Genomic DNA, 26,046 nt, shown 5'->3' with positions numbered 1-26,046 from the left:
AGGCAATATAATGCCTATTTATTTTCATCTAATCTTACATTTCATTCTATTTTCAATTAGGTGTACTTTATTTTTAATTACAAACATGGAAGAGAGCCATTCTAGTGAACACTACATTGTCTGTCTTTTTCCAAACAGTTTGCATGCTCCCACTAGACTTGTCGGATTGATGTTGGTTCCTGATGGCTCTTTAGTGTAAGCTACATCCCTGCTGAAGCTGGTAAACACTGTGCACTAGTCTTGTAAGATATGTATTTATTTGTAAGTAGAGAAACAGCTTCTGCATCTGAGTGTGTGTGTGAAAATAGGCTTAACTCTGGCTTTAAGTACTGTCTTGCAGCACTTGTGGCTTGCTGATGCCAAAAGAAAGAGGCCTTGATTTGTGATGTCCTCCCTTGTATGAGTTTTTTGAGATCCCTTCATATGTTAGTTGAGTATACTAAAACAGCAGAAAAATATTCTTGTTTTCTTTTCCTGGATGTGTTTTCTTCCGTTTCAGTGAGTAAAATCTATTGTAAAGAGGACTGATGAGTGCTGGAGTTGGCACAAGGTAGGAGCAGAAGCCACTTGGGATGGAAGTGGGGACTGGCACTCCACCCTTCAGGCAGTGGTTTATTCGCTTCCCTATGTTGTGTGTAACCAAGACAGTGATTTATCTAGGCCTACTCATTGTTTCCTAAAATTATGTTTTTTCTGAAACTTACGTAGTTACACCACCCTTCTTCCTCTTTCCCCTATATTGCTTTATCCTCCTTTGTTATGGAGCACATGGTTTATTCATGTTTGTGTAGGAGCATGTTAGCATGTGACTTTTTTATGGAAGATGTATAAAGCTGTTACAAGCATATGGCATGTTTATGTACATTTATCTGATACATAAAACCTACTACTATGGGAAATGAAGGCACATTAGTTCTCGAGGCTCAGCCAAAATACTGTATTGTGTAGCTCTAGGTCGCTCTTAGGGCATTACAGTATTAAAGATATATCCAGATTTTAAATGATCACGTATAGCTCAGTCATCCTTGCTTGAAGATTCCCCTTGAGCTTATCAGCAATCTGAAACCAAACAACTTGGAGCAATTGTACTCTGCTGAGATAAAAACATACAAGTTGTGCTCTGAGCAAGCATGCAATGCTTCTCGTTTATTGCACAAGAAGGAATGGAGAAGAGTTTTGAATTATTAGTTTGTTGCTGGCTTACTTCCGTGGCTGATGAACTAATTTGATAATGCCCAGACGCTCTTATTTTTATACTGGAAAAACCCTATTATGACCTCTTAGTAAAGATGCGATACAGTTCAGTATCATGGTGTAGATAGAAAATGGTTATCTTTGGTCTCTGTGAACTCTAAACGTTGGGGTAGGAAGAGGGTGGAGAACTTGGTCGTATAAGAACAAAGGCTTTTTACACATCTTTTTCCTTTCAGTATCTCAAGAGAAAAGATCTGTTTTGTGTAGAAACAAGCGATTTCCAGAGGACAGTCCCAATGACAGAACTGTCCGCGCATTTACCCCAGTTTCAGCATGGGCAGCTGACAGAAAACTTCCCTGATAACCACCTCAGCAACACGGTATGTAACAAACAATTTTATTACCTGGTAGCAGTTAAATCAGGATGAATAATGAGTGTGGATGAAAATACAATTCAGAACTCTCTATCTGGACTGTTGTGGTGATAAGCAGTGCCAAAAGAAGTATTCTGTAAAATATCTGATATTCTAAACTCAGTTTTATATACAGATAAGACTTCCCAGTTTAAAGTGGTGTTGGAGTGACCAAGCGCTCAAGAAAAATAAGAAAATGGGGTGGGACGCTCCCGTGCCAAACATTGACCTTTAGAGAAGGTAGCGAGCTCTCTTAATCTAGCCTGGCTGTGGCCTGCTTGATTCACAGGTTTCTCAGTCATATAGTTAATTTTAGTCTAGGTAGAGCTTGAAGCCTGCGTTTTGTTGTTGCTATTGCTAGAGGACTACTTCTGTGCAGGAAGAGCAGCACTGTCTTGTAAATAATTGTCAAGGTGCTCTCAGAGTTCTTGAGGTTTTGGAGGGGGGGAGGACAGAACTCAAACCATAAAGTTTCATATGATTGCTTTGAAAGATCTAAGCGCATAATTGTTCCTAAAACTGTACTGATTTTCTGTATGTGTCTTGATAAAACCAAGTTTAGATGATTTCCTTGGGTGCGGTGCTCAGGCTCTTGGATTTGTCATGCTCAGTTCTTTGTTCCTGCTATAGCTCTTGAATATCAGGTTTCCTTGTGACACAAAAATGCTCTTGTGAGGCTGGGCCACTAGTAGCCGTGTTTATGACAGTGATTCAAGATAATATTTTGGTCCCTGCTCAAACTCTTCTATGCAATCCAGCAGTTCAAGTAGAATTTTGAAAAATCCTTGTCTTTGTCTCAGATCTGCATCCTTCTATATCAGTAAAAATATAAAACATTTGAAAATTTATTTTTAAATTAGTAAGTCAGTCTGACTTAAGACCTTACTGATTATAGAAGCAGTTAACAAAAATAGAAAAGTGGAAACTTCCCTACTGCATCCTTTGTGCTGTTACTTCAGAGGAAATGAAAAAGGTTTATTTTCATCTTGGACAGGCGAGAGATTAACTTTCATTGAACATTTCTGCCAGATTAAAAAGGCAGAGCTCAGCAATAAGCTGCGGGCTCACCATCCTTATGGACAACTTGGTGATGCTCCTTCCTGGCAATGGGGGACGGATGGTTCTGTTTACTTCTTACTGACAGACAGTACTGATGAATAACTGCTACTTGTGCTTTTTCTTGCCATGTTTAAGTGTAACTCTAGGTGTAGTTTCAATACTTAGTTGTAATGATTTTTCTCCCCTGCACACACTGGCTTTGTTTTTGTACATACGTACAAAAATCCTTTCCTGCTTAAGTATATCTAGCTTCTGTGGCTAACGGTCAGCGTGTGAAATCACTAACTACTATAATTTACCATCTCTTCTTCCAGTCATACACCAAGAGCTCAGCCCAGTCTTCGATATCTGTCACTGTATAATAACCTTTAAACATAAATGGTGTATGTGAGAACTAATGAGCGCTGTGCCCTCTGTCAGGCAAGGAGGTCTGTTCCTGATGTATAAATCTGGATTTACTAAATAAAAAAAATTATCAAATATGCTAGTTTTTTATCTCTTGGTTCAGGGGCATTGCTCTGGGTTTGCTATTAACTATTTTCCTGATAGGAAAAAAAAACACTTATCATTTGCTTATGATATTGTTTATTCACCTGAAAGCACGTAGTTCATAACTTACGTTTGCTTACGGTGTTACAACAGGTGTTAGTGACTTTTTAGCTTCAGAATTTTCACTTTTAACAATGTCTGAGGAAGGTGAAGAGTCTGTTCCTTTGCTTCCACTTCAGCAAGAGTCCATGGCCTCTGCTGTGTTTATTACTGATCAGGTAGGATATGAGTGCACTTTGTCCTTTTAAGCAGTGGGGCACGCGCATGTCACATTTAGCTACACTTTAGTAGCCTGAGAGGACAACTTCTTTCTAGTTTTAACAGCGAATGAGAGAATAACTCTTACAACACTTTTGATGCTGATCGAGTTTTCATGCACTGTGTTTTAATATGTAAAGGCATTTTGTGATTGTGTCTCTGTTCCTAGCTAGTGGAGGGAATAAAATGGCACATATTGGTCTACTTTCTTAATTTTTTCTCTTTGTGTTTGATTTTGCAGTTTTTTGTAGTGGTATGGTAGTTAATCAGGCTTTTCCCTTGGCTGTTTTTGTGTTTGCTTTGCAAAGCTGTAGATTTGTATTTTACTTTTTGTATTTCTGTGTGTAAGATAGGGGTAAGTACTGCCTCTTGCACAACTGCTATTACAGCAGAAAAAGAGCAACGTATTCTGCAAGTGTGCAGAAATGTAAATGCTAGATCTGCTTTACTTGTGAAGTGCTCCAAGGCTCTGATCATCACCAATGTAGTGTTACTTATGATCCTTAGGCAGTTTGTTTAGACAGGTAAACTTATTGTTGTCTTGTTGTAGACTGAGAGAAATGGAGTATTTTCACTATCAAAGTGAAAAACATTACATTTGTGCTATAATCTGTACAGAAAGAGGTTCAGTTGCAGCCAGCATTTCAGAATGATTAAACATAATCTCCTTATTTGCATTCTCCCATATTCCTGTTTCTGTCTGACTTTCAGTAATTGTCTGTGAGAACTTTATCAAAATGCCAAGTGATTTACAATGAATTGTTCATTTACTAAGAAATAATATTGAACCCAAAATCTTTTTCAGGAAATACCTTAAGTTCATGATACTAAATTCAAATTAAGTTTAAAACCTTAATTCTAAAAATCTGAATGCCTGCTAGTTTTAATTGCTTAATTAAGACAATTTTAGATTTTTTTTTTCCCCCTCCCCTTATATTCATTTTCCTTTTTGAAAAATAAAGCAAATTTTCTTAGAGGACAGTTCTTGAAGCCCTGCTGAACTTGATCCTGAGGATACCACAAAAAAGGAGTAAATAGGCAAAGCATTTGATGTGTGTTGTTACTTCGTAATGTTTTGTAAAGGTGAATTTTTCATGAGATGAGGAAATTGTAAAGCTCAACCAAGGTTTTAGCAGTGTCAGTGTTTGCAGTTCAAAGTACAGGGACTTGTACTCCTTAATCAGTCCTTAAGTGCTTTTGAAAACCCCACTATGAGTTCCTGAGTGTGTACTTAACATCTTATCTTTTCTGAGGGTGGGGCTGGGAAAATTCTGTATAAAGAATCTCCAAAATTACTATTGATTTATCAAAAAACTGCAGTGAGTTGATGAGATACGAGTCAGCAGTTATGTTTGGAAATGCTATTAAGAACAGGTAATGAGACTTTAACATTGCACGTTTAAGGAAGGAAAAAATTACCTGCCTAAGAGTACTTAAGGAGAAATACATTAGATTATTTACAATGCCTTATCCTGTGTCTAGCGCAATTTTACTAAAACCGAGTGATATTTTAAAGGTATTGCAAAAGGTATCTTCCTTCAGTTTATTGTGCATTTTAATCTAAAGCTGCTTTAATGCACTTATCAAACTGAACTGTTTATAAATGAAGTAATTCTGAATAAATGAGATTTATTTTGTAGGGAATCAAAAATCTTTGTGTTATCTCTTTTATGTTAAACCTCTTGAGTGGAGAGAGTGGGAACAGTACAGCATGTGCCTTAGACCTGGTAATACAGTAAAAAAAAAGAGCAGGCTGTATAAACTGTTGCGTTTTAGGGCTTGTTTGGAGTGACTGGTAAACATAAAATGGTTTTGTTTCTTTGTAGTCCAGAACAGGTGAACGTAGCTCACTCTCCTGATGTGTTCTCTGTATGTTCACACAACATATAAAAGGCTGTATGCCCCCTGCTGACTGGGCTTCTTGGAGAGGGGGCTAAAGGTTTGTGGCAACAGGAGGAGTGCAGGCCTGATCATTTGCTTGTAGGTGGTGTTTTCAGTTTGTGTTTTTGCTTGTGGTTAATCTTAATTCCATTGAAAGTTTACCTCTGTCCTTGTGTTTGAATTATACCCTTGGTGTTTCATGTTGACAAGAATAGTGGAATTTCTTCAACGTCGGTGAAAGGACGTGGCAGTAGTATCCTTGGGAAAGGAGAGAAAGAATCTGCACGCTTAGCTCATCACGCTAAAACTTTGGGATCAAATCTCAGTATAGAGACTGAGAATTACCTGAGTTGGATCACCATTCCCATGTCATTCTTCTCGCTAAAAATGTGGGAACACAATACCTCGTGAAACTCTATTTTAATATATATTCTAGTTAGTGTACTGTAGTGGGAGTAAAATGGTAAGGAAAGTAGACATTTTCTTGGGACTTTCATGGAGTTAGGTTTTCATAGATGTCTGTTTGGCATTATTTCTAGGAACAGATATAGTTAATTCTTGTCAAGCTGTGAGTAATCTACTGTCATGCACCCTTGTATCAACTGTATTTTGGACCAAGGGTAAAAGCTGTCTGTCTTTATTCAGTTTTTAAAATTCTGTTTAAAGGAAAGGCAACATAGGCTGTTAGATACAACCAGCCCTACTTTCAGCTGCTGCTGTTTTTAAATGCTTCTAACATAACCCTGTGCTCCCATTCTTTGGATAACTATGTGATGCAATTAATTACTACTGTTTAAGTCCTTGCTGCAGCAGGTGTTCTCGACAGTAAATATTACCTTACACCTTTCCCCCTCAAGATCATCTTTAGCTCAGTGTACAAGAATATAATTGTGGATAGTTGCTGAGGAAACAGTTTTTTATGTATTGCAGAATGACAACAGTGAAAGACGTCGCCATGATAACAGTGAGCGCAGAAGAAATGACAATCCCGAGTCTGAGACCAATGGTCAGACACAAAACAATGCTCAGCAAGTGGTGGAACAAGACGAAGAAGAAGATGAAGAGCTGACACTGAAATATGGGGCAAAACATGTGATTATGTTGTTTGTACCTGTCACACTTTGCATGGTGGTCGTTGTTGCAACCATCAAGTCTGTCAGCTTTTATACACGCAAGGATGGACAGCTGTATGTATCAATTTTTTTCCCCCTGTATTTTCAATGGACTCACTTAGATAATCTATTTTATTTAATCTCCATATCTTCAGGAGTCTTAATTCAAGCAGTGAACTCCTTCTTGCCTCCCTTTTCCCCTTCACCAGCCCAAAGATAGTTTTGTTTTGTTCCTTCTAGAAATCAGACTCTCTATTTGTGGCACTATCGACATTTGTTGTCTGTTTGGTGACCAGTTGGGATAATATCTTGGTTGTTACTGCTTGATTCATATCTTAGTCCTCATTTTAGTACTTTGTCGTGCCCTGTGGTATTTATAAAATAAACTCAATCCTGAGCCGAAGCCATTTCAGTTGTACTCTGCTAGAATACAAAGATTTTGGAAAAGGAAAAAAACTACTTATTTAAATGAAGTAATATATATGCCAAGTTCTGGTTTGCCTATGCTGTTTGAGAAAGAAATTCAAATGCAAGAGGAAGATAGCTTTATGAGGTTCACTTCTGTTGCAGTTACAGAAACTTTCCTGGCAGGTTTCCTGTATAGAATTTTTTTTTTTTGGCAAAATATTAATGTTGCCAAAAAAAAAAGACAATTTCAGTGAAAGCTGATTTGAGAGAAAGGAGACAAAGGAAGAACACTGAGCCTGTCAGAACCTGCAGCAAATCAGTCTAAATGTCCCACTGTGAAAACGTTTAGACAAAATTATTAAAAGTGTGTTTGGCTTTGAAATGTTTGTATGATATAAGCATGTCATAAAATGTTTCAATAAAACACGGAGTTCTTTCTCACTGTCAAAGTTGTTGATCAAATAATTATTTTTCTTGAGATTTTATTTATGGTGTTTTCTCCCCACCTCCTCCCCCTTCCCATAACGAAGTGGTTTTTTTCCCAGGTTGTTGAATTACTTTAAGAAAAAGAGAGTTGAGCCCATACATTGTTTTGTTGAAATCACTGGGGAACCTTTCATTGTAAATCCACTAGATGGTGTATGTATAAAGGTCTAGCTGCAAGAATAGTCTAGTGATTCATAGCGTGTGAGTGATTGTATCAAACAACGTGGAGTTCTGTTTTATGTTTGTTTTACAAAGTAGAAAATAGTAGTAATCTAAGAATGTAGGAAAGGCAAATCTTCTAAGGAAAAAAAATTTTTTTTAATTAAAGTTTGCCCAATGTGATACTATGCCGCCTTTCAAATTTTGCCGAAGTAGAAAATAGCTGTTGCTTTTACAGCTCTGAATTGAAGGATTACTGCGATTCCATTTGATGTTGGCCTCACATATCGGAAACATCTGTGCATTCAGTGGCATTTCAGTTGACTTTTTGTTGTTGTAGCATCTACACTCCTTTCACAGAAGAGACAGAAACAGTAGGACAGAGAGCCCTGAATTCAATTCTCAACGCCGCTATCATGATCAGCGTTATCATTGTCATGACCATACTCCTGGTTGTGCTTTACAAATACAGGTGCTACAAGGTGAGTATAAATATAATTGATTTGAGTAATTGTGCTAGTTTTATTTATTAGTACAGATTATTGAGAACGGAACAAATTGAAGGATTATCAAGGGTGAGTGAGCAAAAGTAGCAGAATTGGTGACTCAATTCACTGTTTCAATTTTGTGCCTTCTGTTCCTTTGACACAACAGGAGGGCAAAGGCCCCATGCTAACTCTGCTGCCTGTTTTGTCAGTGGCATTGCTTCCTATTTTTGTGGCATGTACCATGTACTGAAATCTTCCTGTGGTCAAGAACTACAAAGTACAGACCTGGTCCTACAATTTGAAAGCTATTCAGGACTTCAGGGGCTTTTCAAGGGTTCCCTTCTCCCCACCCTGCCCCCAGTATGGAAGTCTTCCAACACTGTGATGTGTGCATGGCTATACACGCCAGGCAATATCCTCATAGCAAACACAGAGACTCTTAAGGCTCTTTTGTGAAGAACTTCAATCATATAATGATATAATCTAGGCAAGTCCAGGCTTAGCATAAGTAATTGCAATGTCACCTGCCTGGAAGGAGTTGTTTGTGAAAATTTATGGTTGTCATTTGGTCTTAAGCACCCATTTGACAAGGCTTGGCATAATAAAACTTCCCAGTGTGCAGCCAGAACCTTGAATATTTTTCATAGTTGTAAAACAGGCTGTGGGATCCATGCACTGGCACAAAGCTTTGCTCCACTTTATTTTGTTTTCAAGAGAGGAAAATGGTTTTGGTCTTTATGGCTGTGGATGAAACCCCTTTACAAAGTATCTGTGGAGCAAATGGGGAAGTTATCTCTGCCTGAATCTGCATACAGCTTGGAATAGTGTGTTTTGAAGTATGGACCTTCTCTTTTATCACAGTCTGAACTGACAAAGTTTTCTTTTTAAACTGTCAATTCTGTTCATTCTAATGAAGTCAAATAACTGATGTACTTCAGCTAGGTTCCTTGGCAGCCAGTCAGTTCTCCTCAGGTGCTAAAGGCATCAACTAGTTTTTACTAAGCTTTCACATTTCTGGCTTCCCTCTTGACCTTACAAAGCACTGCATGTTCTCCTTACAAAAATAGTTATTGTACTAAAAAATTAGAATGATAAAACAATATAAATCTCCTGTAGTTATATTTTATGCTAATTAAAAGAAATAATTAACTTTTTATTTTTAGAATTGCTAACAGTATTTCTGTGCTGCTATACCAAAATGCTGTAAAATGTAGTTACCTGTCCATTGAATTCTATTTTACATGTAGTTTTATTATGTAGAATGTAGTCTAGATTATGGGGAATGGAACCTATAATGAAAGAATGTTAGGCCTCCAACTGGTAGTGATAATTTGCTTATCCTCACAAGATTTTTATCTGAAAACTCCTTTGAAGAAAGGAAATACTATTTCAGCTTTACTACTGTTAGTTTCCTATGTTTCACCTGTCTGTGATAAGTTAAGCGTGGTCCTGCTTCTAGCTCCTAAATCAAACCAGAAACAGCGTCTTCAAAGGTGATCCTATTTGACTAGCTTTTCTTTTTATTTTATTATTCTCTGCATTCTTCATTGTTTTAGTCTGCCTAACCAAAATCTGGCTGCTGTAGCTCATTTTAATTCTCTGCATTCTGCAATCCGTAGTTTTTATTCAAGTTGTAACAGGCAAAGCTGACTCTCTACCAGCAATCAATTAGTGTTGAAGCTGTTGTCAAATGAAGAATGAACATTCTTTAACTAGAAGGCAACAAAAAACCTGTCATGGTATGCTGCTAGGAAAACGCTGGCCAAAACTTACAAGAAATACTTTGGAAAAATCACTTGTATGAAAAGAGGCCAGTGATCTGGAAAATGCTATAGCGAATGAGATACATACTGAGAATAAAACAAACATCTGTGTGTAAAATGCCAACTTAAGTCAACTCTTGAAACTACCTCCTTTAGTCCTGTTGACAGTAGTTATGCAAAGTGTGTGCAAACATTTGCTGGACTATGGCCTTGGTGTTTGACATTGTTAGCATTTTACTCTTTACTAGAATGAAACAGTATTCAAATTATTTTCTTCACTGATAAGAAAGTTTAAGAGCTTATATTACAAATAGAAGAACTACAGATAGAAGTCATGTTATTATTAAAAGACATGACACAGCTTTCTTTGCCATTTTCTTAAAATGGTTTCAAATAGTTTTACAAAGAAACAAAATCACTTTGTTAGGTCACTACTTAGATATACAGGTAGCTTTGCGAGTTGTTTGAAAGTTGGATTCTGTTTCAGGTACCTATCAGTCTTCAGCTTTATTATGTGTCGCCCCCCCGCCCCCTCCACTTACATGACAAAGTAGTGACAGACTGAGACAGATACTTTGACAGTTTTCCTGCAGCATCTTTACAAGCACGGTTGCTTATTACACATGGGAAATTCTTAAGTCTTTCTGAGAATACAATAGCAAATATGGAAAGCCAATCTGTTAGATTAGCAAGTTAAATGACAGGTTTTATTAGGTTGAAGATTAAATTTGAACCTGTTTTGAAAGAGAGACAGTGTGAAAGAGGAGAATGAATGTTTCAAAAATCGCTGAGAATTTTAAAAATGCTTATGAAAAATTTAGTATTAGACTAAATGTACTAAATTACTAACTGTAATAACTAGATTCTTAATTTGCTGTGAAGTCCTGGTTGCCTCACATAAACGTGATTCTTTTAGTCTGTGCATAATGGGCTTGACTTTTAAATTAACTTTTGCAAAATATTTTAAAAACTGTAACATAAGAGGCATTCTACTACACATCTTTCAGAAGAAGAGAAATAGATAACACAGTTTCTAAACAGTTTCTGAGTACTTAATCTGGTGTACATATGTAGCTAATTTAACCAGTTAATTTCCCACTGAGCATGTCTATTCAAAGCAGGATTTCTTATGTACCTTGAATTTCTAGATTGTTGCTACTGAGTGGTTATCTAGGTGCAATGTTGGATCTAGTTTTATGTATAAGATTCTGTGCTGGGAATTTGACAAATATATGTTTCATTCTCAATTCAGAGATTACCAAAGTTACAGGGCTCTTCAATCTTAATTTTTAATTTTGCACAGTGATATAAAAGTGATATGCACTTTTGTGAGTGTAAAGTCTGAGCGCCTGTCATTTCGAAGTTTAAATCCTTGTGTGTCCTCGCTGAGTACAACCCTGAACTGTTTTTTGTTAAATTGTTGGGCATGTATATATGCTGTCATATCAAAATTAGGGATTATGTTTATAGATGATTGATAGAGAATATAGAAATCCTTATATAGTCATTCATCAATGACATGCTAATTCTGAATTCCAACAGATAGGCACTGAAGGTTTTTCTATGTTACAGCATTTAATTCTATAACTGTATTCTGAAAATGATTTGGAATCAGAGCAAGCTTTTTACGTATGGAAAAATGAATCATGTTTTCCATCTGTGTTAATGCTGAATAATTCTGCTATGTTACAATGCCACTGTTATCAAAATGGCCTAAAAATATACAAACTGTAGTTTTCATTGTATAGAACCTCTATTGAAAGACCACAAAGCACTTAAAATTCATAAGTGTAAATTAAAATACAATAATGTGTATAGACTAATACGAATTTAGCAACAACCAAAGCAAGAGATCTGAATATCATTTTCTTGCTTTGATCAAAAGGGAAAATAACATTAAAAGCATTACTAAGTAGGTTTTAACTTTAAAATACAAAATCTAAAAAAAAATCTGTATTGATTTTTTTTTTCAGGTGATCCATGGCTGGCTTATCATTTCTTCTCTTTTGCTGCTTTTCTTTTTCTCATTCATCTACCTGGGGTAAGTGAACTAAAGCATTAATATGCTATTTTTCATGTATCACTTTGTGTATGTATTTACTTTAGAACTAGCCCTTGAATCTTAAACAAGAAAGATAGTGAGTAACCTAGTGCAATAAAATTTTTCATTATATATAAGTTCATAGATAACACATAAAAGAGAGAGATATTTATGGGTTTATAGTGCGTCTGATATTGTACAGGAGCTGTCCATCATACATGCATCATCAGAATAAGCTGTCTTCCACAGGGTAGCTTATTCTGTTAGTATATCTTCTCATAACTTAATATTTCATAGCCATATGACTCAAAGGCAGTTGTTTACATCATGGCTTTGGTGGTGGGCTATATATGCAAAGGCTATTTGCATGGGAGTGACTGAAAAGAATGCTCTCTCACCAAAATATATTGAGTGTTTTTCCTTTCATATTCGGAAGCATGCCTTTATCCAGACATCAAGAAAAGTCGTACATAATACTCGGTATTCTCTAAAACAAGCAACCTGACCAGGGTTTGTAACTAGAGATATGCCATGAAATTATTATAGTGTGTATATTTTTGTACCATTTGATGACAGATACAGTTCTGTTTGAAGAAGCTTATTTAATTTGGTCTCTAGGGGAAGAAAATTATGTTCTTTCAGTCACTGATTTTTGCCAGAAGTGATCTGTGATGTCTTTTTTTGGTCAGTACTTTCTCTAACCTTAATAACTATTTCTGAAATAAAAGGCAATGTGTGCTGCACAAGTGCAGTGCAGGCTGGGTGCCAGGCTCACTTCCTTTGGGTTTGGTTTGGAGCTGGCACTCTTCCATAAGCATGTGTGAGTAGAGGGACTGAAGGCTTTCCTGACACTCTGCTTTCCTTCACCTGTCCCTGCTGCCTCACAGCCCTGCTGGCTCCTTTTGCGGAGGTCCAGTGAGTGAGGAGGAGATTTGTAGACCAATTATACGTGATGGCAGTAAGGACCATCCTGTTAACACAGTACATCTCAAAGGCCAGCTAACAGCTAGAGAAGACAAATTTGCTGAGGAAAGTGTCACGAAAATTGTAAGGTTCTTAGTGGCTTGATGAGTTGGTAGCAGCAGAATCTGCAAACAGCCGTCACAAACGTTTCTTCCCTGGGTTAGTGGAAATCACCTGTGACTTGGTGACAACGTACTTGTCTATTTTGGTGTGTTAGTTATTGAGAGTCTTAATTAGATCATAGTATTTGGTGCAACAGAGTGGCATGGTTCATCCAAAAAGAAAGCTTTTTACTTTAGTGTTTGTGGCAAAGAATAAAATAGAATAGCCATGTATATCTTCCTTTGAAGTTAGCAAAGTATTTCCATTCCACAGGCCGCAGGTAAGTAGAAATAGATCTGTTTGCATGCCTTTAAAGATCCATTATAACCTCACAAGTTCTTATTCTTCTGATTTTTAAAAATCATGATCATAATCAGAACGCAGTAATGTCCTTTCCTGTCAATTTCTGCTTTGATTGAGAAGGAAATAGAACATTAATGAAAAGTTTCAGAAAGGTGCAAGAGCGAAGCAAACACTGGTAAAATTATCCCCTTTGTGAAGAATAGTGAAGTACTAATTGGAGATAGAATTTTACATTTGTGCCACTACCTTGAATATGAAAACTAAATAATAATGCTTGCATGTGTAACTTGTTTCCATTGTTTTAAGCAAATGCAGTCCATATTCTTTTCCATTTTTTTTTTTTTAGTGAGGTTTTTAAGACTTACAACGTTGCCATGGACTACATTACAGTGGCACTGATGATCTGGAACTTTGGTGTTGTGGGAATGATTTGTATTCATTGGAAAGGTCCGCTTCGGCTCCAGCAGGCATATCTCATTATGATAAGCGCTCTCATGGCCTTGGTGTTCATTAAGTATCTTCCTGAATGGACTGCATGGCTTATCCTGGCTGTCATTTCAGTGTACGGTAAGGTCTGGGGCAAGGCATAGTAACAGATATTATGGTGGGAATTTATTCTATTCCCTGACTTCTCATTTTCTGTTTGTCTGACTAGACCTTAAAAAAAGAAAAAGGCGGGGAAGGGTGTCATCCAAAGTAGTGGGTAAGGTGATTACAGACTTCAGAAATAATCATAAACTGGTTTGGGTTGGAAGGGACCTTAAAGGTCACCTAGTTCCAACCCCCCTGCCATGGGTAGGGACACCTTCCACTAGACCAGGTTGCTCAAAGCCCCATCCAACCTGACCTTGAACACTTCCAGGGATGGGGCATCCACAAGTTCTCTGGGCAGTCTGTTCCAGTGTCTCACCACACTCAGAGTGAAGAATTTCTTCCTAATATCTAAATCTACCCTCTTTCAGTTTAAAACCGTTACCCCTCGTCCTGTCACTACATGCCTTTGTAAAAAGTCCCTCTCCCACTTTCATGTAGGCCCCCTTCAGGTACTGGAAGGCTGCTATAAGGTCTTCCTGGAGCCTTCTCTTCTCCAGGCTGAACAACCCCAGCTCTCTCAGCCTGTCTTCATAGGAGAGGTGCTCCAGCTCCATCTTTGCGGCCCTCCTCTGGACTCACTCTAACAGGTCCATGTCCTTCCTATGTTGGGGGTCCTCAGAGCTGAACACAGTACTCCAGGTGGAGTCTCACAAGAGTGGAGCAGAGGGGGATAATCACCTTCCTCAGCCTGCTTTGGAAGATCATGATCTAAACTGAGATCAGTCCCCTGCAGTTAAGGGCTTTGTGTGACTGTGTGATGCCATCTTCCTTCATGTTTTCTGGACTTTCTTGATTCTTTGGGGAAGAGAATTGAAGTAATTCAAGAGAGGAGAAGATGAGAGACCTGTGTTGCCATTTTGATCTCTTCTATGAAGGTGGAGAGCCTTTGGTTTCTCATTTTCCCCGAGAATCTTCGGAAACTGTTGTATGTTCAGAATTTAGAAGCTTGTTGTTTGGGTACAGTCCCACACAGATATAGATCTGCCCAACCTACAAATTGCTCAAATTTGTGGACACAGAAACAACACCCTGATCCATGCCTAATAATATAATGAGAAGGAAGCAAGGAAGGACTAAAGGCAATTTTCATTGCTCAAAGTAATTTTACATTTAGAAGGATATAATTGTGAGATCCGTTTCTTTGATTTTTTTAAATAGAAAATTTATTTGAATTATTGCATACGCTTTTTCAGAATGATGACGAGATACCTAGATGCAGTTTTTTCATAAAGCTTTAGAGGGCACTGGACACTTTTGGTAAGAAGATCACTGTATATCCCAGATACTGATTTAGTTCCCAGACAAGACTAAAATCCAATTATTTAGACATAATTTAAACATTACAGCTAAGAGTATCCATGAAGATATGCTCATAACTTTATTTTTTTTGGAAGCATGTAAGTGTGATGAATGTGTACTCTGAAAGTCACTGATAATGACAAAGACTGAGAATCTGTTCAGTTGTAGAAGTGCAGGGGTTAATAAGACGTGATTAGCTCTGTCAGGTCAGTGTACTCCTTAGGTGTCCTCTTCCTTCAGAGGGAGGGAAAATGTCCCTTGTATGTATGCTCGTGGATCTTAAGAAAACCTTCCCATCCCCCCTCCCCACTTCCACCCTTTGTGTGATTGGAACAAATCTGAGTATTCCAAGCATTCAGCTTCATTCAGTGATTACAAAACAAAATTACTCTTCAGATCATATTCCAAGACCATAACCTGGTTGTTTTGAGTAAAGGGGAGGTAAGTTTCAAAGCCTGTGACCCCACGCCAAGAATTCTTTACTTGAGCGGGACCAGCAATGGTGCTAGGGCAGTTAGGGTGAAGGACTGCTGTGTGCAACATACAGCTTCTGACAAGTCAGCTACTCCTTTCGGTGTCAGATTTTGTTTCAAATTAATTTAAAGACTTACATTGAGTGAACATCTGTGAAAGATAGTAGCAAGGTTAATATGTAAATGTTACAGCTTTCTGTCCAAATATGCAAGACAAGGGAAAAGTAGCTGAGGTGGTTTTTTGAGTTGCAGATTTCATTAACGAACCATCAACATTCAGGTGAGAAAGCAAATGAAGCATCTGATAGATCAGGTTTTTTTAATGCTGTGCTTTGATCTGTATGATAACTTGTACAGTCATCCTATTTTGTAAATGATTGCTTTTCAGTTAATTTTTACTTGTTCACCCAGTTTCATATACTGTCCCATGAACAAGAATTGAGGGAAGCAGCAAAAAGCTGCTGTTTTTTTATTATGCTAAATATGCTTTGAACACCTCTCAAATCTATGCAAACACAGCATTTTTCCAAAATGCTTAATGGTTTTTTTCCTCTTCACATGCACATTCACCTTTTTTTCCTCTTTAAGAGAGAATAAATTGGCAGTCATGCCTACTTCATGGAAGTTATGTAACCTCACTTACCTACTGTCTTAAAATTTGTTTTAGCATTACACTTGAGTTAAGAAAAGCTTTGATAATAGAAAGCAAGCTTGGGTATTTCCAAGGTGTTAGTAGAATAGTGGCTTTCATTAATTATTTGCTTTGAACTTGCAAATCAACATACAGACACAGATACATTTGCGGTTGCATAATGTCTTAAGTGAGGAACATCACTTTTTTTTTAAAATTTGTATAAAAATTACAGTCATATGTAAAATAGGTTGTACAACTGAGAATATTAAAAAATATTCCTGTAGGATACTGACTTGTGGCCAATGGCCTTCTCAGAAGTCTGTTATCAGGGTAGCATTTTGTCTTATTACCAGTCTCTGCAAGTGTTGTAGAAAAAACACCTTAAAAGTATGTCTGCAGTGATGTAAGATCTGTTTGCTCTTCCTTCCAGATTTGGTTGCTGTCCTGTGTCCCAAAGGTCCTCTTCGTATGCTAGTTGAAACAGCTCAAGAGAGAAATGAAACTCTCTTCCCAGCACTTATTTACTCCTGTAAGTATATTTAATTAAATACTTACATTAAATACTTACAATCACCCACTCAGCTGAAGGGATTATTCTCATTTTTCTCTGTTTTAACGTGATGCTTGTCACCTGGAATTCTGAGTCTGTTTACTTGGGCCTCAGTTTTCCTTTCACTGTTGACTCAAAAATGTGGAACATCATCTGGCTAAGATCTTTCAAGATAAAAACCAGCATGTTTTGTTACAAAATACGAATAGGAAAAATGGATATACTCCTTGTTTTGGCCAAAGTAGTATGTCATCAGGCTGTGAATCAAGCGTATTCAAAGGGAGCACTTGTTTTTAGAAAATATTTATCAGCTTTCAGTGCTTAAATAACCTGTGTGTTACTGGAAGGAAAGGGAGAAATTGCCAGGAAGAGATTTGTTTACAGAACTGTTCTTTCCAGGGCTTGTCTTTTTCTGTTATGCTGTTTCTCCATGCAGTTGTTAAGAATAACCTACTGAACGCAAATAGCTCTTACCTTGTGTATCAATTAGTACATCGTTCCACTGTTTCTGAAATTCCATGTTGCTAGTTGTAATGATGTGGAGGATCAGTGAAACAGGTTAATCATAAATCATTATGCCTGTAAAGCAGGAAGTGTGTTGTAGACTGCCTGGCTGCTTCAGGGACAAGTTTACAGTGGAGAAAGGGGAGAGGTTTCTTTATTTGTCACACTTGCTGTGTTTTACTGATAGTACTCATAGTTGCCTGTTTCTGTTTTGTGGGAGGAGAGGTTAACGCTGAGAAGCCACAAAATTGAGTTAAAATACACCATTTAAGTGTGACAACATTTCATTACCTCCAGATTGGAGAATTCTTTATGATGGTGGGGGCAGAGGGCAATTAACTTTGATGCAGATACTGCCTCTGAATTGAAGTTACCTCAGTACCAGTCTTAATAGGCCTTTTTACTTGCAGATAAAAGAACTGATTAATGGAAAAAGTAAAGAAATTGTTGATTCAGATTTTCAGAGTGGGCCTCATATATAGAAGTAATTTATCTGGCAACAGCTGTTGCAATTTTTTTCCACATCTAGTAAGAATAAAACTTTTATTCACCAAATTCTGTAAATGCGTGTGGTAGCTGGTACTGGCTGTGTTCCAGATATTACTGTGCTTTAATGAGAGTAAAATTGCCTGTTGCAAAAGACAGTTGTATCAAAAAAAAAAAAAAGAGAGAATGGATTGATGCCAGCACTATCTCAGAATTGCATACATCTGAGGATGTGATTAGCTATACTGTTTTGTTGTTTTTTTTTAATAGCAACAATGATATGGCTAGTGAACATGGCTGAGGAAGATCCGGAAGCCCAACGGAAAGCTTCCAAAAACACTTATGATAAACAAGGTGAGTTTTTCTTTGACAAGCCTTTATAGTTGTCATTTGTCATTTTATTGGAATACATGTTTATGGAGACTTGGGTTTAGGCTTTTTAAGTGTCCTGGTTGCTGTAGAAGACTGAAAGCATGGAGGCCTTATTAGGAATGATTACTCTGCCAAGGCTTCAAAAATTGCTCACTTATTGTGCGGTTAATGTTCTTGCATTCCTTTTTCTGGGATCCCAGGATGTTGGTGGTGAAATGACTCTCAATAGACAGCTATTGACTGAGCTCAATTGCTTGTCAAATTGGGATGATATAGTTTAATGCTAACTCATTTATATTTGTATTAAACAAATGTGTCTAGCCCTCTTGGCTATGCAGCTAGTGTGTAAAAACATGGGGCTTTTGTTTGTTTACATGTATTATTAAAGCAGTTTCTGAATTTAACGTGCTTGAAGAGGTGTATATATATGTACCTTTCAGTAAAGTTTTCTATTTTACTGGAAGATTAAGCTGTCAGTAGTGAATAAAGAAGCTAACGAAATATTAGATGAGAGTTTATTCCTTAAACTGTGATCTTTAAATTAGGTCACCGTAGAACTTGCACTCTATTATATTGAAGTATTCCTGAATACTACGACTTGAGTGCAACATGTAGGTGCTATGACTGCAGAGCGCACATTGACTCCTGATTGTTTAAATAAGTATTAAAATCCTAAGTGAGAACATCTTGTAATGGTGTGTGCCAACGTTAGATGTTGCTACTACTGTGGAGTACCTCTTTTTTCCTCATTCTTCTATGATCTTACATGTGGCGAGATTGTCATGTTTTAGGAGGCACGTTTCTGAAGTAGCTCTTAAATGCCTTTCTTCCTTTGAGCTCCAGCAAACCAGACTCGGAATGAAGATGCTGAAGCAGATGATGGTGGCTTTAGTCAGGAATGGCAGCAACAAAGGGACAATAGAATAGGACCCATTGAATCAACGCCTGAATCACGTGCTGCTGTTCAGGCTCTACCCAGTATGTCTCAAACCAGTGAAGACCCCGAAGAACGTAAGTATGGAGTACTGTCTGAAAGATTTAGTAAGTCTGAAGCTAGTCTTAGTCATCCTGACTGCACAGATACAGTAGGCTGTGAGCTAACAGCAAGCTGAAGAGCTGCTCTTGCTCATGGTCAATACTGACATGCCTCATAGAAATAGATGGAGTTGCTTTTTGGTAGCTTTTGATTTTGCTGCAGGAGTGAGTAATATTGGCCAAACTGATCTTCAGTTTGGTAACACAGACTCAAAACTTCAATAGTACAAGCTGCTTTCAGACCATTATACAGTCAGTTGCGTTAGCTTCTGTATCACCTCTTTTGGATTTTAGGCCCTGTAAATGCTGTCATTAACTTGTTTTGCCTCAAGACTAAACTACTGTAATCCACTGCACAAAGCAATGTTTAAAACCTAATTGGAGACTGAAATGAATACAGAATGCCATGGGCTTGTTTATTTTTCTCCAGCATCTTGCTGAGGTGCAGTATCTTTGGAGAGCACATGACATCAATACTCAGATATCTGTTTTAACAGACTCGTGATTTCCAGTTGGAGTTTAAGCTGGTATTAGATTTGCAAAGCTCTAAATAAATTAAGGTCTGCCTGTCTAATAAACTGCTCTCCCCATGTGATGCTGCCATATTTAGTGGGTGCAGCTGCTTCCTCCGATTCTCAGGTGCTCCTCTGTTTAAAAATACAGAGACTTCTACTTTAAGAACAATTTTAGAATTTACTTTGTCCCCAAAATTCCAAATTCAGAGTGTGTTGCAAATCCATATTCATTTCTAGAGCTTAGAAAAATAACATTAAGATGCAAAAATTTTAGGAGTTGGGCTATTTTAGTTAGTTAACTGGTTAACTAAAACTCTTGTCTCACCAGATGAATGATTTTCCCCTTCCTGTATTCCTACAGCGAATAGTAATGACAGATGTGCAGTGATCCAGTCAGACTTGTCAGCCAGCATTAGCTTACTGGAAGTTTGGAGCGGCTTATTAGAAATTTGGAGAGTTAGCTTGTGTGGAAAGAGTTATCTAGGAGTCGCCTTTGCTTATTCTGTCATGCTGAAAGCAAGCATCCAAGCTTTGTTTCAGCAGTTAAAGGGTGTTTTAGTGCTTAAGAGCTTTTCATGAATGCACTGTTCTAGACAATATATTGGAGACCTGCTGAAAGAGAGTAAGGTTGCCTTTTTTTCTTGTTCCTTTTCTCTTTTTTTCTTTTTTTTTTCTTTTTTTCCTTTCTTTTTTTCCCAATGATCAACCAAGCATACACCTCTGTTTCGATGCTCTGAGTTCCTTTTAGGACTCTGAAGTGTGTTTTGGGCTGGACTGTAATCAGGTGACAAAGCAAACGATAGGCCAAATGAAAACAGCTGGTGACCTGATGTTGGCCTATCTGACTTAATATCTTGGAGTAAAAGCTCAGAAAGAGAACTGGCGTTCAGGAAATCTTCATTATTTTGTTTGCAGAAATAATTGAGCATTCTGCTCACAGAGTTGTTGCTAAGGTGGTAATTACTATTTAAAAAAATAAGATGTTAGCTCATGAGTTTTCCTAAACCTCACATCTTGGACTAAATATGTTGGCTTTTTGCCTCTGTGATAGGCTCTGTAATTACACACAAGTGCTTTTTAGAACTACATTAGTAAGAATTCTGTAGCAAAATTGGGAGTGCAGTGGAATATTTTGCTGGGTATAGGTTTATAGCTGGCAAATAAAACATCATCTGCAAGTGACTTATTTGTTTTACCCCTCCCTCGGACAGCTTAAAGGAATTGTACTTCAATATTCTGTTGAATATGACATGATAACCAAAAGTGGACACCCCCCCCCAACAAATATAATTACAAATATCTGAGCTTGTATATACTGCATTTGTATGTGCAGGAGACTAGGAATATAGAAAAATTCTAATTACAGGATGAATTAATTGAGTGGTGTAATGTTCCTAAGCCATCTTTTTTTCACAAGAGTTTTTCTTTATCACTTGATTCAGGAGTGATACTAGTTTCAAAAATAAAATGTTCTTATTAGCAAGTCTTGTTGATACTTAATGTAAATCTGTATTATTCTCTGACAATTACTGATATGTAATATTAGTAGACTGTCTGATGCTAAATGCTGCCATATATTCACTTTTGCAGGAGGAGTAAAGCTAGGTTTAGGAGACTTCATTTTCTACAGTGTCCTCGTTGGCAAAGCCTCTGCAACAGCAAGCGGGGACTGGAATACAACTTTAGCATGTTTTGTAGCCATATTAATTGTGAGTATAATGAAATATGATAATAAGGATAGTTTCTATTGTTCATCAGGGACAAAGTCATAACTGCTACATTTCTTCTTTGAAATTAATTTTTTTGGTGGCCTGACTGAAAACTGATGAGAGCTACAGCTGTGATTTACATTGGCTGTACATCCATCACTTAAGCCTTTAGTTTAGGGATGCATTAACTGTATCTTGTATTTTTGTGAGGTTAGTGTATATACATAAAATCTTTTGCTTGATAGAGTTCCCTAATTTCACCCTATGTTTTTGTTTGTTTTTTTTTTTTTCTTCCCCTTAGGGTCTGTGCCTTACACTCCTGCTTCTTGCCATCTTTAAGAAGGCCTTACCAGCGCTTCCAATCTCCATAACCTTTGGGCTAGTTTTTTACTTTGCTACAGACAACTTGGTGCAACCCTTTATGGACCAGCTAGCGTTCCATCAGTTTTATATCTAGCACACTTGATGCTGGTGTTCTATGGATATTTGTAGCAAATCTGGAGGAGGAAAAATGTTTTTCCCTCAGTTCTCAAGTGAGACTGAAGTTTAATACTCAAGATTCCAAGCCTGAATCAATACGACTTCCTCCAATTTTTGTGTTTGTTTTTTTTTTTTTTTTCCTGAGACAGCTGCTGCACTGGACACCATATGAATTTTCCTGTGTGAAAGTGGCTTCTTCCTGATGGCTGGTCTAAACTGGGTGCTATTATATCAGAGGTAATCTGATATACATATCTCTGGTAAGGACCACCTGTGTGAAAATTGCTAATGCTTCCACTAGCAATGTGATCTCTTGCCACAGGTTGATTATTTTCACATCATTAAGGGTGCTCAGGACTTCCTTGATGTTAACAGAGGAAGCTGACAAATCATATGGAACTTGTCCCTGTAACCGCTTGAAGAGAGAGAACCCAATTCAGACTTCTTCAGGAGTGATTTTTTGACAGTGGAGTCCTGACTCTGCTTTGTGTAACGAGAAAGGACTTTGTAGCAAGTCAACAAAGGGAGAAAGCACTGTCACTCTGAGTGCTCCACCACTTCATAAGCCTCTGTGCCTGAGTGTGCTTGGTTTAGTAAATTTAAAAGCTTTTTTTTTTTTTCATACTGGAACTAGAGCCTCTTCTCAGTTTTAATACTTTGTATCCTCAAGCATGGAGTGCACCTTCTGTACATCTGCTCCAGTTTATGTAGCTACTTGGACTTGGACTGAATTATTTGCTATTAGTGGATCATAAAGCCCTAATTTGGATCCTAGATTCTAAAAGGTTAATAAACTACATTAAAAAGCAGTTTCAGGACTTACTTTTTGGGGTCTTGTAAATCATTTTGCTAGAACACCATTTCAAACCCTGTGTTTGAGAATAGTCACTAATAGCACGGACTGCGTTGTTGGTATATGTTCCGTTTATTGAGGTTCTTATGAAATAAGTTGACATTTGCAACAATCCCAGATGGAGTTTAGCTTGCCAGATCTAGAGGCCAAAGTGCTATTAGTAGCACTTTAATGCATCACTGAAATTTTTCTCTTCAAAAATGTGGTTTATGGTTCTGTTGACCTAAAGTATTGGTCACTCAGCCATCTAACACCTCAGGTTGGGCAGGGATTTTTTTTTCATGTGGTATCTTTATTGGTGGGGATACTTGTTAGTTAGGTGAGATATTACTTAATGTTACCAAGGATCAAAATTTATGGCCCTCTTCACTTTAATTACCTCTCGCGTGAGGAACGGAAGACTGGAGAAACGAAAGACAGCTCAAAATCACTGAAAAGAAGATACAAGATTTTGAAGTTCTTACAAGAAAAAGAATTTATTTTAACCTTAAAACTGCTAAACTCTGTTTTCTTCTTCATTTGAAAGAACTCATTTATGAATAATTGCTTGGAAATGAGACTTGCATGAGATGAAGTTGGTTTGCCTTAGGCTCTTACTCTGTACAAGTAATTTTTTTTTCTGAGGGAGGCACAGGGAGTGGATACTATTGACAGACATTCCATTTTACATGCATCTTGATACTGGAGTCCTTGCCAAGTAGAACAACTGTCAAAATCCTGATGCAGACTCCTTTTACCCTTTTTCTGGGGCTTTGTTTCAGTGCCTGTAGATTCAAAGGACTGAGACATCACAGATGCCCACCAGCCGTTGCCCAAGCAAGGGAAGAAAGGCTGTGATGTATAAATCTGCTTTAAAACCAAGAAGGGCTTGCTTTGATTGTCCTTGGAAATATCTGTCTCTTTTCCAGTACGACTTGCTAACTGTAGTGTTAGCATTTACATTTGCATAAAATATATTGTCTTGTCTCTTCTAAAGTACTTTTATTCATCTCATTTATGTACTGATTCATCGTGGATAGCATTAATAAAGTAACCATATCAAAATTGCTTACACTGACTTTTCAAGTCAAACTTGCTTGTGTTTTCTAGCTTCAGTCACTGTTCCGTATTTTGCTGCAATGAAGCCTGACTTAAAACAGGTTTTCTTTTTTTTTTTTTTTTTAACAAGACTTTGAGTTGGTTTTATACTATTGTAACTTGTCCCTTTCCTGAGTATTATATTTAAGAAAATTCCCTTGTGTGTTTTATTGGGCATCCTAACTATTGTTTGATTGTATAGAACAGGTTTGCTAAGAGTTGGCATCACTAGCATCTGTTTGCATATCTGAGCCGACTCTCAGTTAAGAGTTCTTACTTAAATGCAGCAGTCATCTTTATTGTTTGTTTTTTTGGCTTAAATATGCACCATGGGAGCACTAGCTCCATTAAGAGTTGCTTTAGAATCTGTAGAAATACACAAAAGCCTTTCCACATACTTGAATGGCTGTTAGATATACAACCCAAGAAAGAGCTCAGAATCTTCAAACACGAAATTGCCAGTCTTCCACTCTCCAGAGCTGCTTCTGCTATCCTGAAATTTTAATTTATGAGCTAGTGTGGAGTTACAGTGGTGGAGACTGTAAAATTTATATTCACAGAAACTGTTCAAGTTTATGTATTTGAATCTCAAGATAAATTCAAAAGGGAAATCTACTTTTCAAGCCCAGGCCAATATATGTTAAAGTACACCGCTTATTACCAAGTCTTATGTCTACCTTCAAAAACCAGGATGAAATTTTCTAGATTTGCCGTCTTATGCCAAGTCATGATCGCTTATGTTCCAAATGAGATCTTGCAACTAAAGATGATCTCAGTACTTGGGTCCATAAGGTTCAGTTGAGAATAGTTTTTTCTTGCATTTGTGTTGTTACTACATAAGCATGAAGGTTGTGTCACTTTTCTCTCCTTTGTCGTAAACCACCAATCTAATTTGACATCTTGAACCATTTCAGCTTGGTTAGTTTGGTATAACTGAAAGACTTCTGATACGTAGTCTGCATTTTTGAGAGAGTTTTCGTTGTTATTAAATTAGTATGTTAATGGCAGCACATTAGACTGTACCTCTGAAAGAACTATTGTGTAACGCTAGTAGCTAGATTCATCTCTTTTGTGCCCAAGCAGACTGACTGGTAACAGTTGTGTGACTGTTTCAGTAGTTATACTTTGAAACTGAGTATCATGGTAGCTTTATATCTCCCCTTTCAGTTTACATCAATGGTTAGTCTCCTTCTTTGGCTAAGCTTCAAATAAATAAATGAGAGAACATAATACTGAGTTACAGATTTGCCTAGAAACCAGCCACTTTCATGTCTCCTTTTTTTGCGTTGGGGGATTTAATCCAGAGCAAAAAGACTTCTCATAGCAAAGGTTTATGACGCTGTCATATCTATGTATGGCTATTACGGTGGCACTCAAATTCAAATGTCATCTGTGTGAGGTGAGTTTTGAAGGTACGGACTTCTTATTGCAACACATTCAGAATAACTCTGGGCAGATGATGACTTCTTTGAGCCAAATAATCAAGGGCTGTGCTCCAGTAAAAATGGCTGTTCTTAATGTACAAAGCAGACCCTGACTATTTCAGGCGTAGGAGACTGGTGCTTCTTGGATATATAAATATATATCTGTACCTGTAGAGATTGTAGATATGTATTATATGCACTCTGGGCCTGTAGATGACAACTGTTCTGCTATTAGTGCAGTCAAGACTTAAATATGCAGGAGTACATTTTGGGTGGACAGTACTGTATGAAGAAATGTCTCAAAATGCTTTATTTAAAAATAATTAGTTTTGGCAATGATGCCATTGAAGCAAGTTTAATAGACTGTGGAACATGTCTGCACTGTGATTGCATCTCAGTGGTAACTTGGTCATTGGGAACGCTGAAACATGAACTAGAATGGAATTCTTTTACACTCAGAGCATTTGCTGTTTTCTTTTTTACAAACACTGGTTTGTACATAATCTGAATTGAATGTGAATGTTTTTTAAACACCTTTCCGGTTCTTGATAAGATACATTTTTGATAGATTATTGCAAATTTTCCTGTATTTGTCTAATTATTAAAATAAAAATTGCATGGATCCTGACTTGCCTTGCCTTTACTATATTATTTTAAAGCCATCACTTAAAGCCGTTGGAGGCCTAAACACTAGCTATTTTTAGTCAACATTTAATGAGTAAGATTCCTGTCTTAAGACCTTAAGTAGCTGCTTTATTTCCCAGAGGAATAGCTTCAAACTGATTTCTGTAGAAGTACTTTCTTCTAAAAGCTACTTTTTGTGTTCATTTAAAGAGTTGGTCAAGGCCTGTTGCAGAAGCAG

General features: G+C 37.3%; 1 protein-coding gene across 13 annotated transcripts in view; it reads left to right on the top strand.

Annotated features, from left to right (window-relative positions):
- PSEN1 (presenilin 1) overlaps nt 1–25,754 on the top strand; it is a 28,793-nt gene extending 3,039 nt beyond the window's left edge. For 3 of the 13 annotated variants that reach the window (XM_068399197.1, XM_068399200.1, XM_068399198.1), the window contains exons 2-12: nt 500–550; nt 1,431–1,574; nt 6,285–6,541; nt 7,860–8,001; nt 11,744–11,811; nt 13,526–13,746; nt 16,610–16,708; nt 17,990–18,073; nt 18,929–19,102; nt 21,232–21,350; nt 21,652–25,754. In XM_068399197.1, the coding sequence (XP_068255298.1) occupies nt 1,491–1,574; nt 6,285–6,541; nt 7,860–8,001; nt 11,744–11,811; nt 13,526–13,746; nt 16,610–16,708; nt 17,990–18,073; nt 18,929–19,102; nt 21,232–21,350; nt 21,652–21,807 (1,404 nt within the window). In that variant the 5' untranslated portion in view covers nt 500–550; nt 1,431–1,490 and the 3' untranslated portion in view covers nt 21,808–25,754. Of the gene's footprint in view, nt 1–138; nt 262–499; nt 551–1,430; nt 1,575–6,284; nt 6,542–7,859; nt 8,002–11,743; nt 11,812–13,525; nt 13,747–16,609; nt 16,709–17,989; nt 18,074–18,928; nt 19,103–21,231; nt 21,351–21,651 lie in introns of those variants that run through there. The other 10 variants (XM_068399189.1, XM_068399193.1, XM_068399194.1 and 7 more) reach the window with 9 other exon arrangements.
- The last annotated feature ends 292 nt before the right edge of the window (nt 25,755–26,046 follow it).

The sequence above is a fragment of the Nyctibius grandis genome, chromosome 4 (genome assembly GCF_013368605.1).
Source record: "Nyctibius grandis isolate bNycGra1 chromosome 4, bNycGra1.pri, whole genome shotgun sequence".
Taxonomy (NCBI): Eukaryota; Metazoa; Chordata; class Aves; order Nyctibiiformes; family Nyctibiidae; genus Nyctibius; species Nyctibius grandis.
This window is presented reverse-complemented; position numbering and strand designations above follow the sequence as displayed.